Source organism: Panthera onca, chromosome B4 (genome assembly GCF_046562875.1).
Source record: "Panthera onca isolate mPanOnc1 chromosome B4, mPanOnc1 haplotype 2, whole genome shotgun sequence".
Taxonomy (NCBI): Eukaryota; Metazoa; Chordata; class Mammalia; order Carnivora; family Felidae; genus Panthera; species Panthera onca.
This window is the reverse complement of record NC_138345.1, coordinates 94,454,417-94,470,916: the sequence shown is the minus strand read 5'-3', so window position 1 is coordinate 94,470,916 and position 16,500 is coordinate 94,454,417. Positions and strand designations below refer to the sequence as shown.

The following is a 16,500-nucleotide window of genomic DNA, read 5'->3' as shown; positions in this document are numbered from 1 at the left end:
TTAGTTTCAGAACTAAACGTTTTAGACTACATTAAGTCATCTTAACTAATTTTCATAAGGAGAATGGTATTTGAACTGAAGAACTCCTAAGCTTTGGGACAAGCATTAGGAGTAAAAAAAGGTTGGGGAAAGGGTGGGGGGGTGGGCAGGGTGACAGAATCTAACTGCAAAAAGCCCAAATCCAATAGCAGTTCCTGGTTAAGCAATGGTTAAGTATATATTACTGTGTAAATAAAAATACAGATACTCTTCAACTAATGATGGCATTACATCCTGATAAACCCATCCTAAGCTGAAAATATTGTTACGCTGAAAATGTATTTAATATATATAACCTACTGAATGCTGTAGCTTAGTCTAGCCTAAGTTAAATGTGCTCAGAACACGATATTAGCCTACACTTGGACAAAATACCACAAAGCCTCTTTTAAATGTACTGAAAATCTCATGCAATCTATTGAATACTGTACTGAAAGTGAAAAAAAATGGTTATATGGAGACAGAATGATTTCAGGTGTACTGTTTATTCACCCTTATGATAGCATGGCTAACTGGGAGCTGTGAGTGGCTGCCTCTGCCCAGTATCACGACAGAGTATTGTACAGAAAACTGCTGGCCTAGAGAAAAAAATATCAAAATTTGAAGTACAGTTTCTGTTGAATGAGTATCACTTTTGTATCATCATAACATCAAAAAATTGTAAAATTAACCATCATAGGTCTGGGACTGTCTATTCAAAATATCGTTCAACCAGTGACCTTAGCCATACAAAATACAGCAAAAAATACAGAAACACGTCACCAGAGGCACTTTATTACTATCCTTCCCTTTCCTACACTTACTCTACATACATTTCTCTAAGAAGCTAGTTATCTAGCCTCCCATAGGTAATTATGATGCAAAACTATAGGAAAAAAAATTCAAGGAAGCAAAATAATACAGGATGTTCTTCTTCCCATCCCCTTTTCCAATATAGTATTTCTGGTCTATGGACCGGGAAACAGTACCCTGAAAGCATGGAGTCAAATGACAATCTGGCACCAGTTCAGTTTACTGATAACCTTTATTGACAACCTACTAAGTACTATGTACTACAGAAGGTACTAGAAATGCAAACATAAAGACATAACCCTACCTCTTAGGTAGGAAGGTGCTTAAGGTCCACTGGAGGTTATGGTAGATGGTAGGGATGGACAGTAGGTTACAATGCAGCATGACACTTTTAATTATTTAAGCTTAAAGACTAAAAGCAGCACAACAAAAGGATTTGGGGACTCAGGAATAGTTTCATTTAAAAAATGACACTACAGTAGAGTTTTGACGAAGAAGTTTGTCAAACAGAGACGTGGTAGTAAAAGTACCCCTACCCACCCACATAAAAATATATGAAAGCAAAAAAACAAAAACAAAAGCTTTCAGGGTAAGTAGCAAATACAGTTGTCCAAAATATCTACCTACATCTAAATAGATCCCAAGTGTAAGCATATACATCAAATATGTCCAGAAAAGGGAAATTTTTTCCTACATAACTTATTTTATATTTCCATATTATAATAAGCTATATTATCAAAAAAAACCACTTAAGCCATTTTATTACTTCATAATTGAGTGTACCTCCAAGTGATATGCCAAGAGATGTGCATCTACATCTCAGAGAACAAGCTGTTAGAAAAACATAATAAGAACTATTTTTCCAGGTTATCCCTAACAGTATAGACAAAGTAAATAAATGAACAAGCCATATGAGCATGACCTGTCATAGACAGGAATTTTAAGAGGTCAAAAAAGGATGCCAAACAGAAAAACTAAAGCAAGAAGAAAAAATATATACAGTATTTAAACTGAATGTGGAAAGGTTAAAATCAGGTAAAAATTGAAATTTCTCTTTGTAAAATCAAGGTAAAAATCAAGGTAAAAATTGTAATTTTAAAAAGTGAAAACCCTAACGTCCATTCTATTTCTTTTCAAAGGCAGACTCTCTCTAACAGACATCAATGTTAAAGCTTATTCAAAACATCTAGTGAAAGTCACAATGAAATTCCTGTTTAAGCATCACAGGCAGAAATTAACCTTAGTAAGGAGGAACCATCACCTGTATCATCAACCAAAATGATTCCTATCATAGCACTAGATCCCTTCCTTGATATCAATATTGTATGTAATTATATTCAAAAATTATAGTGCAGCTCAGATTAACTCTGTAAAACTGCCCTACCTAGTACCTTGGTTTCTTTTGCTTCTTTGTGTTACAAAATCTACCAGAGGTCTAGGCAACAAACAAAATCTTATTTAGTAGTATCTTTTCCTAAGACTGTATCACTATTTGCATAAGCTGTCCTCAATGCCTATTCAAGCAAGCACAGGGAAAGTTTTGTTTTTAAATATGTAATAATAGAACAAACCTTGTACTGGTAAAAATTTCAGGTTAATTTAAAAATACTATTTATCACTGCTCTTAAGGAGTAAAAAACAAATGAACTTATTTTTACTAGTCTATTGAGGTCTATTCATATTTCATATATAGAAGTAAAGTATGCTTCTACTTTTCTACAGTATAAGAAAATTTTATGAAGCAAATTTGTCACTATACAGGGCAAAACTATAATTTCCCATAGGTTGTGAAAAATTCTCTAAGAATCTTTCAAGATACAAGTAACTTTAATACCATTATCTATTAAAGAAATAAAAACCAAAACTAGGTTAGAAGCACTTGTAATGAAATCTACTCATAAATCTGAAGTACTTATTTACTTTTGAACAAAGAAAAATTTCAGGTTAAAACTAAGTGTAAAGCATCTCCAGAAAATGAAAAAGTAAATTAAACACCCAAAATTATTAAGTAAAAACATAGGTAATTAGCTCTCTTGGGGAAGAATATCATTCTGAGTTTTATTTTATCTTCAAGATCAAGTACTTCTCAAACGAAGGAGATATAAATACACTCTTGCATTCTGTCCTATTTTTTTCCACCACACAAATTTACTTTAAAACGGAAGTATTATAGAAACTGAAAATTTTTTAAAGGCTGTATTTGAAGGCTGTTGCTTGCTTAGGCATACAGTCAATTCTCATTCCCCAAGAGCATCAGATTAGGTTACAGATATCTCTATGCAGTATACTTAGAATAAAAGGGTTCTGCTTACAATAATTTATTTTTATTGATACAACATTAATCAGGATGTAGAAACTGTGAGTTTCTCGATTCCTGTCTAAACTACAAAGTATGCACAGAATTAACTGCAATTCAAGCCCCTAGGGAAAAAATGAGAAAAATACCTTTTTAAAATTAAATGAGAATTTTACAAAGTCAAAGTGAACAGTTTTGTCTTTTTTACGTATGTATTGTTATTTTTCCTTTAAATTTAATATAAGAATTACAAACTAAAGAGGAGTTCAACATACAAAGCTTATTAACGATCTTGGTCCATTAAGTAGTGTTTCAACTAAAATATCTGAATGTAGACATCTTTAGATGTTTTAGCCATTTCAGTCCTCTGTGATTCTGAATCAACCCTTTAACTCTGAGATAAAGTTATCTTGCAAAATTGCAAAAGATGTGTTCACTGACGTTTGAGAAATAACTTGTCAAATATACTAAGTATTTCTAAACAATTCAACTTATACCCATGTAAACAGACACTTTGAAATTTCTATTCAACGCCCCCATACTTTATATTTCCACTTATGTTATTCCTAAAGGCAAATCAAAAGTTACACTTAACGATTCTAGAGGTTTAGAAATTCCCAATGCCAAGACTAACAGGAAGAAATGTGTTCAATTGTTACCTCTAAATTCAAGTATGGCCTCCCTCGTGAACAGATTTTAACTCAGTACTTTCTATTATTTCGCCAAGAATATAAGGGTTGATATGAATGTACTTAATTATTATAAACGGTCCAGAAGATTAAGAAAGGAGTTAAGATTCTCTGACCAAGAGTTCTATGAAAATGAAACAGAATGAATTGCATTCGGTCTTATAGATGTTGAAAAGTGAAGGCCTCCTCTTAGGATTCAAGGGAAGTTGATGTTTAGGTTCCTTCCGAGGGTGGTACCCGTATGTAAGACTTTTGTGGTGGTAATGCCATATCCACAGGCTATGGTATAAATGCAAATTCTAAAACCTTGGAAGTGTTTTTATAAACGAAAACTAGAATTCGCATTCGCTGAAGACAGGAGTTTGAGGCTTTCTCTTCTAGATGGACAGCAGAGCCTCAACGAAAAACTAGGTGGGCCTCTTTCAACCCCACTCATTTCTTCCGTGAAACTTTTAAGTTAGACCCAAGGCAGCACAAGGTGGAGAGGCCCCGGCGGAAGTAGAAACCTAGAACTGGCAACTTCACAAACAGAAGCGTCTCAGGTTCCTCCGCCGCCCCAGGACTATCCCGTCTCACTCTCTATCACACCACTGAAGGTTCACCCTCCCGGTGCGGTGGCAGAGGAAGCATCACAGTTGCACTCCTCCTTCCACCAACCATACCCTTTGGTATCCCAAGGCCTGGGGGCTCCTGAGGCCCGTTAGCCAGTACAATGTCCCGCCCCCCCCCCATCTATTACACACACATACACACACAGACACAAGTTGCAGGTGATGTGGGTGTACTCAGAAAATGTGAACAGCCAGAGACCGCGGCAGCTGCTGGGAACGCGGCAGCCCCATCTAAAGCGGACCCGGGCTCCTTGGCCACCACCGCAGCCGCCTTCTCTTCTTCCCCAGGAAGCAGCGCGGCGACGGTGGCTCCTCCGCGCTGGCGGGAGCTCGGCGGAGCGGAGTCTAAGGGAAGCCTCAGCGCCCGCCGAAGGGACCGGGCCTAGCTAGGATCCAGGGCTGCCGCTGCAGCCACCCAAGTACAGCGACGCTTTACGTCCCGTCCACCACCCTCCCCATACACACCCCCTCCCTCCTCCACCGCCGCCACCCCCCCTCCCCGCCCGCTCCGCTCTCCCTCTCTCGATTGGAGCCGAGACAAAAGCAACGGGAAGCGGCGGGCCAGGACGCTGCCCGCGGACCCCGGACGCGGCCGGACCGGCCCCGAGGCATTCCCCGGCCTTGAGGGGGCCCCGAATCCGCCGCCCCCGCCGCGCACCCCGCTGCCAGACTTCCGAAAATTTGCCAAAAACTCACCGCATGAATTTTCTTGTCCCGCGGATCCAAGATGGCGACGTATCCACCGCGGAGGCTGCTGGGAGCAAGACCTTTACCCTCTGACCCCCGCCGTGACCCCCGTCGTTCCGGCTTCACTCAAAGCGGCGGCGGAAGGTGGGAGCGGCGATTGCCGACCGGACAGGGTTGGGGGTGGGTAGGCGGCTTCCCGCGCGTTCGAGAAAGGGTGGGGAGAGGCGCTTCACTCCCTCACCTTCTTCCCCGCGGCTTTCAGCATGTCTTCCACCGACTCACGGGGAGGCTCGTCGCTTCTTCGCGGCCGTTATAGCGAGCAGGGCCTCTGCGGCCGCTGCAGGTCCCCTGAGACCGGGTCGCGCTGCACTGGGCACGGGCCCTGGGTCCGAGGCGGGCCCCGGGGTCCAGGGGCGGGGAATGGTGAGGTGGCGTCAGCCCGCCCTGCCTGGGGACGCGGAGCGTGTTTGTGTTTGTGTTCGTGTCGGACACCACGCCCCTCCCACGTCTGTCCGCCTGGAACGGCCCCCACACCCACCCCACCCCCGACTCCCACCACCTGAAGCAAAACTGATCGTTGTCTTGTTTTCCTCCCTCAGCCCCCGCAAACTGCGGTGTTCGTGCACGCACTTCCAGGGACCAGCAGCACGTCACCATCACCTCCTGAGAAGTGAGTTCCCCTCCGCCGAAACCGTTGGTATTTTCTACTCATCACCCTTCCTTTTTCTTTCTTTTTTTTTTTTAACTTGATGGGAGGGAGCATATTGGGGAGCAAGTTTTTAAAGCTCTATTGAATGAGCTTGCGCTAGCCGAGTTAGATTTATAGCACTTTCTTTCGCTCCTGTTCCCCCCAGTCCCCATGTAAGCTGGAGTGACCGGCTGGGCTGTGAGCAATACCGTTTGAAATTACGGTGGCTTTGATGGGAACTTCAGGAGAGTGAAGTCTTTGTTTTTCAGGAAAGTAACTGTCACTCAAAGTTCAATTGGTGTTCTTCGAAATAACCTCTATTCCTTTGTGTGTCGATAAATGCTTTCCCTTTTGTTACTTTTCGACATTTTTGGACTTTAAAAAGAGCTTCTGCATGTGTATTTTGGAATTGTGTAGTTTCATAAAGTGAATTGTTATTCTTTTGTGTTTGAGTGATAGACTTTATTAATGTAAAGTACAAGTCATTTGCAGTAAATAAAATTTCTACTTCCCTTGTTTGTTTCTTCTATAAAAATCACCTTTTCTTTACAAAAAAAAAAAAAAACCTGTAATCCAACTTAAAACTTACCAGTGAAGGGCAGAGGGTGTCTATCTTAAATAGCAAGAAAGATAAGGATGTGATAAATAAAAGGTGACTTTGTTGTGTTTACAGAATGCAGGGTGTTTTGACATACTAGTAAACGTTCTGTGGTTTAAATTAAACCCCGAATGGTGCTGACGTTCCCAGTAGAAAATGTGTTGCCTGATTATTCATTTCATTACACATTCTACTTCCCTGTTGTTTACTTCAGGTGAATTCAAGGAGGAGCAACCCCTCTTTCAGTCCTTTCCTCCCCAGCCCCCAGCAGTTCCTTCCTGCCTCTTCAGCATTCTCTTCCGTGTAAGATGATGTGTTCTAGGACTGGATATGCCTCTGAGTGCACGTAATCCAACTTCATCCTGTCCTCACCCTTCTCGTTGCTTCCTCTCTGTTTGTGTCACGTACCAAGCTCTTTCCAGTCTGTAGCAGAGACTGTTAGTTGTCCCCTAAAATTTCTCCCTTTTTTTCATGCTAACAGACATGGACACATGGCTGTCCAGAATGAAGACTGTTTTCCGGCCTCTCTGTAGCCATGTGGTAGTCTGGCCAATGGCGTATAAGCAAAAAGGTCATGTGGCGTCCCTTCAGAACCACCCTTAAGATACAGTTGGTGTACACATCCGGTCCTCTGTCTCTTTTCCTCTTAATATCCTGCACCCTGGAATATGGATGTGACGGCCTGGAAGTCTAGCCACCAATGTGGGCTGCAGGCGAAATCTTAAACTGGTGGGAGCTTGGGTTCTTGAGACCTTTGTGGAGCACCGTACCAGCCCTGCACTCTTTACGTTCAGTTTTGTTTTGGTTTGGTTTTTTGTTTGGGGGGGGTTTTTTTAGAGCTAGAGAGAGAGAGCACCTTCTTTTTTTTTTTTTTCTTAGTTCGAGCAAGTGAGCACCAGTGGAAGAGAGGGGCAGAGGAAGAGAGAATCCCACGCAGGCTCCAAAGACGCAGGGCTCGATCCCACAACCCTGGGATCATGACCTGAATGGAAATCAAAGATTCAGATACTCAACCGACTGAGCCAGCCAGGCGCCCCTACATTTAGATTTTGATAGGAGAAAATAAATTTCTATTTTATTAAAAACTCTATTTAGGGTCTCTTCTCAACTGAATGTAATTTTAACTGATACTCCATCTCAGGACCTTTGTACTTTTGCACTATTATTTTTTTCTGTCTGGGATGTACTTTCTCTGTGTCTATGTAGCTAACTCATTCTCATCCTTCAGGTCTTAACTCAGAAATCAAGGCACACGGGTGCCTCAGTATGTTAAGCATCCGACTCTTGATTTTTGGCTCAGGTCATGATGTCATGGTTCCTGAGTTCGAGCCCTGTATCAGGCTCTGCACTGTCAGTGCTTAGGACTCTTTCTGCCCCTCCCCTGTACGCTCTCATTCTCTCTCCCTCTCAAATAAGAACTTTAAAAAAAGAAAGAATCTCTGACAGGCCTTCCTTCACCACCATGTTTAAAGTATCTCCTTTTCCCATTTATTTTTAAATAGCATTTATAATTTATCATTATCTTTATTGTTTGATTTCTGTTTCCCTTTACCCCACTAAAAATTTAAGTTCCATGGGGGCAGGGGCTACATCTATTTTGATCACTGCTTTATCCCCCACACATAGTATACATTAGGTAAGTACTGTTGAATGAATGAAACACTGAATAAATAAACCATTGAATGAATGAAATAGATTCTTATCCAAGATTAGGTAAGCTTTTTTTTTTTTTTTTTTAAATGTCTTGAAAGGTTTCCTTCACATAATATGTAAACTCCTGGGCACCTGGGTGGCTCAGTCGGTTGAGCATACCACTTCAGCTCAGGTCAGGAACTCAACGGTTCATGAATTGGAGCCCTGTGTTGGTCTCTGTGCTGGCAACTCCGAGCCTGGAGCCTGCTTCTTATTCTGTGTCTCCCTCTCCCTCTGCCCCTCCCCAGCTCTGCGTTCACTCTCTCAAAAGTGAATAAACGTTAAAAAAAAAAAAAAAATTTTTTTTAGTAAGTAAATAAAATCCAAGCTGGGAAGCAGCTAGGAAAAATTGTGCTAAACTAATGGAATGTACTAGCTTCCATCCCTGGATAATGAAGATGTATACCTTTTTGGGGGAAATTGACAAGGCTATTATAGGAAAAACAACTTAATTGGTAAGGCTGACTGGCAAATCAGAAAGAATACTCAATATCGTATATGGGGCAGAAATTTCCATTATGTAGTGGTCTGATTTATTATGTAACTTACTGGATCTCAGATTCTTCATCTAAAATGTAGGTAAGAATCTTAAGCTTTGAATGGTAATATAAAAGTTTAATAGTCCATCTTGGGAGTGAGTGACAGAACACATGTTACACATTAATTTGGTTTTCAGGTGTTATTTTAACAAGTGATTATGTCTTGTTAGTACTGGCAAGGGTTCAGAGAAATAGGGCTTCTTAAACTTCCGAGTATATAAATGGCACACACTTCTAGAGTGCAGTTTGACAGTATGTATCAGAAGCCTTGAGCATGTGCATTTGACCCTGAAGTTCCTCTTCTAGAAATGTATCATAAGGAAATAAGAATATGTGTAACAATTTGATTGCAAGAGTATTCATTCCTGCATTGTTTGTTAAGATATTCCTTAAATAGGGGCACCTGGCTGGCTCAGTCAGTTGAGCATCTGACTTGGGCTCAGGTCATGATCTCACGATTCACAATTCGAGCCCCAAGTGGGGCTCTGTGCTGACAGCTTGGAGCCTGGAGCCTGCCTCAGGTTCTGCGTCTCCTTCTGTCTCTGCCACTCCCCAGCTCACACTGTCTCTCTCTCAAAAATAAACATTAAAAAAGATTTTTTTAAAGATATTCCTTAAATAAATTAAGCTACATGCAGAGAACAGTATTCGGCCATTAAAAATGATGTGGAAGAAATGTTATTGACCTGATATATTAAGTGTAAAGAGGAAGTTTTAAAATGTACAGTTGATCCTTGAATAATGCAGGGGTTGGGATGCCCAACTTCCTCCCTCACATAGTCAAAAACTGCTAATAGTGTACCATTGACCAGAAGCCTTACCAATAATATAAACAGTCAACATATTTTGAATGTTATATGCATTGTATGCTGTATTTTTACAACAAAGGAAGCTAGAGAAAAAAAATATTAAGAAAATTACAAGGAAAATACATTTACAGTATTGTACTATATTTATCGAAAAAAAATCTGTGTGTAAGTGGACCCATGCAGTCCAAACCTGTGTTGTCAACTGTAATTCCAATTTTGTAGAGATTTGTAGTCTCACAGAGATCTAACAGGATATGTGCAAAGGGTTAATTCAACCTTGCAAAAGTATTTTTATTTACAGCTATTTTTATATCATTATTTCTATTTCATTTTTTAATTTTCATAGAATAAAAATTTTGTATAATAGTAATAAAAAAACGCTATTTCTGTCTTTATAAAACCGAGTGAATGATTTGGAACAATAGTATCACATACTCAGTTGCCAAGCCTGATATCTTTATCCTTCTTCCCTATGCCTCACAAATAGTTATCAATTGTGTATTTTATCTTCCAATGAAGACATAGTAATAGCAGCAACAGATGTAGCAAACACTTAAGATTCACTGCATGCCAGGCATTGTTGTAAGCATTTTACCTAAATTAACTCCTGCAATCCTTACATCTACCATATTTTGTGCTAAGATCTGCTAAAATCTGTAGTTCGGACTAAATTCTCTGTTAGGGCAGAAAAAAAGAGGACTGTTGTGTCAGGATAATTTCACCAAGTAGCTGTTTAATTTCCATGTTGAATGACTGGATAGCTGGGGATGAAAGGAAGGGACATTTTCACAGTGAGGGGAATAACATGAGCAAAGGCAGATTGTACATGCTGGGGCTGCCACAGGCAAAGCACCACAGATTGGGCGACTTAAACAACAAATGCATTTTTGCTCACAGCTGTGGAGGCTAGAAGTCTGAGACGGTTGGTTTCTTCCCAGAGCCTTGTTCTTGGCTTCTAGATGGCCCTTTTCATGTTTATGTGGTCTTCTCCCTGTATGTGAATTTGTTTCCAAATTTCCCCTTTTTATAAGAACACCAGTCATATTGGATTAGGACATACCCATATGACCTCATTTAACATTAATTACCTTTTTAAAGTTCCTATATCCAAATGTAATAACATTTTGAGGTAAGGGGATTAGCACCTCATAAATTTTGGGGGGACACAACACAATCTGGGTCAGCTTAGAAGTAGAAATGAGCATGGGCCAGCAACTAGAACCAGACTCAGATAAGCAGAAGGGGACTAGTGGAAATTACGTAGAATAAGGAGGCAGGATTTTGGAGTGTTTTAAAATGCAGAGCAAAAGAGACAATAGATGGTTTTTAAGAAGTCACTGCAAATAACCCATTTCCAAAGTTTAGTCAGCACCAAAAAGGAAAACAAAATAAGTAGAATCGTTTGTAGTATCTTTTATCATGTCCACTTTTATCACCTAACATCACTGCTCTCATCTTGCAAAGATAATTACTTTAAATTATGAATCAAAAAAATTATGAATCCTCTCCAAAGTAATGTTTTTACCTATTCAGATCACTTTCATACAAGTTTTTTCCCACATCAGGCAAAAGAATCAACAAAATACTTTTTTACTTTGCTTTCTCAACTACGTTAACTGTTGAATGTTTTAATGCATGGTTAAGATATTTTCTTAATGCCAATTCTATCCCACATATGAATTATAAAGTATCTTCCACTTAAATAAGTAAAAATCCCTCCCCCAACAGTTTCCAGAATCAATGAATATAGAAGTAAATCAATCTAAAACTCAAGAAATGGGATGCTTGGGTGGCTTAGTTGGTTAGGTGTCTGATCTCAGCTCTGGTCATGAACTCACAGTTTGTGAGTTCGAGCCCCGTGTCAGGCTCTGTACTTGACAGCTCAGAGCCTGGAGCCTGCTTCAGATTCTGTGTCTCCATGTCTTTCTGTTCCTCCCTGGCTCGCACTCTGTCTCTCTCTCAAAAATAAAGATTTAAAAAAAAATTTTAGGGGTGCCTGGGTGACTCAGTTGGTTAAGCGTCTGACTGGTTCAGTTTGTGGTCTCACAATTCCTGAGCTTGAGCCCCAAATTGGGCTCTATACTGACAGCTCAGAGCCTGGAACCTGTTTCAGATTCTGTTTCTCCCCCCCCCCACCCCCCAACTCTGTCTCTCTCAAAAATAAAAATAAACATTAAAAAAATGTTTTTTTAATTTTTTTAAATAAATAAAACCTGAGAAATCAGCCAATACATTTCTGTTTAAAGAAAAACAGATTAAACACTGACATGATAGCAGGAATGAAAGCAAGTTATGTACACAATAGATTGGAAAAATTATCTGTGCTTTTTAAATACTAATGGCCTTAGTCATAGCCATTCAAATGCTGAATACTAACCTGTTTTGTAACTGAGGAACTTAAAGTGAAAATACATTCAGTATAAAAGAAAATGAAGATTACAAAGACAATGAAACAGTAAAGGTTATGAAATCTGTAGATCTTAAGAAAGCCTTGGTCCTGGAAGAAACACCCCTACTTGAACTGATCCCATCCTATTCAATAATTCTTACTCTCAGGAGCTATTTATGTTTTATGTTTTTTTGTTTTGTTTTTTTAAGTTTACTTATTTTGAGAAAGAGACCACATGAGTAAGAGGGGCAGACAGAGAGGGAGAGGGAGAGAATCTCAACCAGGCTCTGCACTGTCAGCACACAGTCCAGTGCGGGGCTCGAACCCAGGAAACCGTGAGATCATGACCTGAGCTGAAACTGAGAGTTGGACGCTTAACCACCCAAGCAACCCAGGTGCCCCAGAGCTATTTTATGTTTAACCTAAAAGTTTTACATTGCTTTTTTGTTTTTGGATTTTATTTTTATTCCTTGAAAGTGCTCACACTGCAAATTGTTCATGGATGAAATATAGAGCTTAGCACATTTTCTCTCTACAAAATTATGGCATAAATTTGCTCAGTTTTCTATCTGATTGCTAATAAATGTTATACCACAGAGTTTGTAAAAGAAACCCCTTAAGGACTAAATGTGTAGAGCATGCTGCAAAGTGCAAGAAGTAAACTAAAAATGAATCTATAAACCTACATCTGGACCACCACAGTACTGAATGCTGACAAACATAAGGCAGGGGTAAAATTTTTAAAAGAGATATAATTTAGGACACCTGGCTGACTCAGTCCGTGAGCATGCGACTCTTGATTTCCAGGTGATGAGTTCATGCCCCGAGTTGGATGTAGAGATTACTTAAAACACACCAAAATTTTTTTTAAATAAGTAGATATAGTTCAGTCCTAAAAGGGTAAGTAGAAACTAATATATTATTGTTTCTAACCATCCATCACACATTGCAGTGCTTGAAAACAGTCAAAAATCTGCCACAAAAAAATTACACACGTTCTGTATACATCAGAAACAGTCATCTTTGAAATCAAAAGTAAGTAACTTAATAGTTTAAAAACTTTGTTTCAAAAAAAACTGTCAATTACCTGGTTAAACATGAATAGTTAATTCACTTCTCAAAACCTGCATTGGAAATTTTCCGTGAGTACACATGATACCAGTTTCATTTAAACAAACAAAATTGTTATCATAGATAAGTCTGTTCAGTAAGAGGGACAAATATTTAATTAATACATATACCAGGATGCCTTAAGTTGCCAAAGTTTAAGGAAAGTCAGCAACAGGTTAAATATACCAGTGTTCAACTTTGACATCTTTCAAAATAGGAAGAGAATAAAGCCTTTGGCTCACCTTTCCAGTCTAACAAATTCAGTAGAACTAATAAAATCTGTTACTGGATCACTAGCTTAGCTTCTATGCATATTTGTAAAAATTGCATAAAATCGTAAGAGTATAAGATCTAAAAATCAAGAAAAAAAAAAAAAAAAAAAGCCAGGACATACTGTACTTCAAGCATTCACCATTCTAAAATGAGTCATTGTCATTTATGATAAATGACCAGCATCTCTAATAAGGCCATAATTTGGGGAGGGGGAATATGTTCCGTTGTACATATTCTTTTAAAAAAAAAAAGTTTATTTATTTTTGAGAGAGAGCAGAGAGTGAGGGGGAGACAGAGAATCCCAAGCAGATTCCATGCTGTAAGCGTGGAGCCCAATGCAGGGCTCAAACTCACAAGTCATGAGATCATGACTTGAGCTGAAATCAAGAGTCTGACACTTAACTGATTGAGCCACCCAGGCACCATTTGTACATATTCTTCTTAAGATTGCTTCTTAATATATTCTACTCATATTGAAGTTACTATTTATTTATAAAAGCATTTTATAGTACTTGTGAATCTTAAACATCAGCATTTTGTGAAATCTCATTACAATGTCTATAGTGACACTATATCAAACACATAGAAAAATTTTTATCTTCAACCCCTCACCTATACATTTCATGCAATATTTGATGCTTAAAAATACCAAAATGGAAAAAATGCCAAAATAATAATGAAAATAAGTAAAAGAATTTGAACAGTTCCTTAGAAATCCTTACGTAATGATTTCTCTTATAATTATGTTTCCAAAGTTTTGCATTATTTTTATGACATTCTTTCTGAACTCTTCATAAATTTTCTACAGCCTCATAGAATTGGTTTCCAGATATAAACATAAAAGGATGCTTTTAATATAACCAGTTTTGGCAATAAAAGAATAAATGCTTTCTCATCTGAATACAATGTTCTGTTCTAATGTGGTATCCATTTATCATTCATTATTCAAATGTGATTGACTCAGTTATGTGCCACACGTCTTTTATTGTTATGTAATTCTCAAAGAAACTATCCGATATAATAGTATAATTTCCTCCATGTTCTTGTTTGTAGCAGATCTCCAGTTTAAACTTGTGACCCATATTTTGCCCTTCAAATATCCTTATCTTTGTATTGAATTGCTATTTATTGCTCATCAGCTTTCATATTGATCACAGCAATGTTAAAGCTGCTTAGTATTCTGATCTGAACATTATAGATGTTATTACTCGCCGGTGCTTTTGTGGATCACTATCATCTGTAAAAATACGTAGCCTAAAAAGAAAAAACAAATAAGGTAACCGGTGAGAAAAATATAAGATCCATGGAACTAGAAAGTAGTTGTAACAAACCAATCAGCACAAGAAAACCTCAAACAGTAATTAGAGATAAAATATGAGATCAATATTGGCCTGATAATAATTATAGCTACCACTTAATTTGGCATCTACTAAATTGCAAGCACCATAATTACATGATTTCATTCAGCTGCATAACATGAGATAAGTAGTATTCACACTGTACAGATGAGGAAATGGAGGCTCTAAGAAAGGTTGCCTTCAATTATATAAATTATTTCCAACTTCACAGCCAGTTCTCTCTTTTTTAATAATGTATGTAGTTTATAATATTGTGATATATATCTGTGTGTGTGTGTGTGTGTGTGTGTGTGCGCGCACACACGTGTGCCTGTGTGGGGGGGGGGGGCTTTTGGGGGAAAGAGTCTATAGATTCCATGAGATTCTCTTAAGTGTTCCCTAGTGAAAAAGTCTAAGATAAACACTAAAACCTACTGTAGGTTCAGTGCATTTATTATGAGAAAGAAACTCCAAGGTAGTTTGGCTGAATCAATCAAATGAATAAATATGGAGAACCTAGATAGATCATTAAAATTCTGGCTCAGCTAACAATTATTGAGTTCCTATTATGCACCAGTCATACAAATTATGTAGTACTGTTCCTCAATCTTGAATAATATAGGAATACCCTATAAGAATTATTGTGTGTACCCAATATGATAAATATTTTAAAGTTACCCTAATATGTGCTATGTGCACATAGAAAATTTGGTGTAAACCTGTACTGATAGCTCTTCTTTAACTATTAAACCAGAAATAATAGAAATTAAACTAAAATATTTGAAATTAATAACATTAATTTTAAAGTAACAAAGACTATTGTTTTGCTGAGCTGGAAGTCATTGGAAATTAATACAGCACATTTGTTGTAATTTGGAATGCCTACATTACTATATGATAATTCAATTTTCCCATTAGTTTTCTCTGTTAAAATTTTTTTAAAAAAAATCTTTGTTCCAGAACAAAGCAGGAACAATATTTGACCTTTGCCTGTCATGTGTGCATCATTCGTTTGTTTTTATTCTCTACTGTAGCCCAGGGCAATTTAAGTTTTATAGCTTGGCTCTAACTCAGTTAGAACACAAAAACCTCGTATTCAAATCAGGTGAAAAGTGTGTATTTATATAATGGTCTTCCCTGTGATCCAAAGTATAGTTACATTTTAAGTTATTTTTGAAATGAAACTTCAAAACTAAAGGTTTTTGAGGAGAAATCACAAATGTTCAAGAATATATTACTAAATCACCAGGGATTGGAGAAGCAAAGGTTAAGAACTTGGGGTTTTAGAATAGCTCAGACCTGAAATTTTATCCAACTAAAATACACACAAGCTGAGGTCCCTTAGGCAAGATGCTTAACCTCTCCAAACCTCAGTTTTGTTACCTTAAAATTGTACATAGAAAGATTACCATGTCTTTCAGGGTCGTTAACATTTTATGAGATGATCTTTGTAAACCTTAGCATAATGTAGAATGAAGCAAACAATCACAAAATACTAGTTGCTATAATGATAGTATTTTTATGTGAAATACTACATGTAATCTAAGAATTTTGAATAGAGAAGCTAATTATTAAGGGAGCATCTGAGAGGGAAAAATACAAGAAAATAATAGATAATATAAAAGCCATTTAAAAGTGACAGCAAACACAAGTGTGCTCACTGGCTGTTACATGTTTTCTGTTGAGAAATAAAAAGTCAGGTAAGGCAGGAAAGTGAAACATATTCTTAAATTATTACATTTTTATAGCATCAAGTAGTGATTATGTTGTACTTTGTACTGTAAGAATACTTTTTTTAAATAAAATAAACATTAGCTAATCTTTTTCAGTTGCTGGGATGACATCCCTTCTACAATTACTCACAGGATTTTTAAGGCCTATGACTTTTTAAAGACATTGTTTACAAGAAGATAGTTACTAAACATTTATAATAATTCTCAAGTAACTTTCC

The 16,500-nt window shown here is 38.0% G+C and overlaps 2 protein-coding genes across 17 annotated transcripts in view; one reads left to right on the top strand and one right to left on the bottom strand.

The window, feature by feature from the left end:
- CNOT2 (CCR4-NOT transcription complex subunit 2) overlaps positions 1-5,235 on the bottom strand; it is a 130,453-nt gene extending 125,218 nt beyond the window's left edge. For 2 of the 3 annotated variants that reach the window (XM_060656984.3, XM_078449675.2), the window contains exon 1: positions 5,124-5,232. In XM_060656984.3, the coding sequence (XP_060512967.1) occupies positions 5,124-5,128 (5 nt within the window). In that variant the 5' untranslated portion in view covers positions 5,129-5,232. Of the gene's footprint in view, positions 1-5,123 lie in introns of all 3 variants that reach the window. The other variant, XM_060656985.3, reaches the window with a different exon arrangement.
- The window catches only part of LOC132694076 (uncharacterized), a 225,942-nt gene continuing 214,596 nt past the window's right edge, over positions 5,155-16,500 (top strand). For 4 of the 14 annotated variants that reach the window (XR_009617153.3, XM_078449682.1, XM_078449680.2 and 1 more), the window contains exons 1-2: positions 5,155-5,294; positions 5,714-5,784. Coding sequence is in view for 8 of the 14 variants with exons in the window: in XM_078449682.1 (XP_078305808.1) it covers positions 5,155-5,294; positions 5,714-5,784 (211 nt within the window). In the remaining 6 variants the exon portion in view is untranslated. Of the gene's footprint in view, positions 5,295-5,430; positions 5,458-5,713; positions 5,812-7,279; positions 9,779-16,500 lie in introns of those variants that run through there. The other 10 variants (XR_013556709.2, XM_078449684.2, XM_078449683.2 and 7 more) reach the window with 6 other exon arrangements.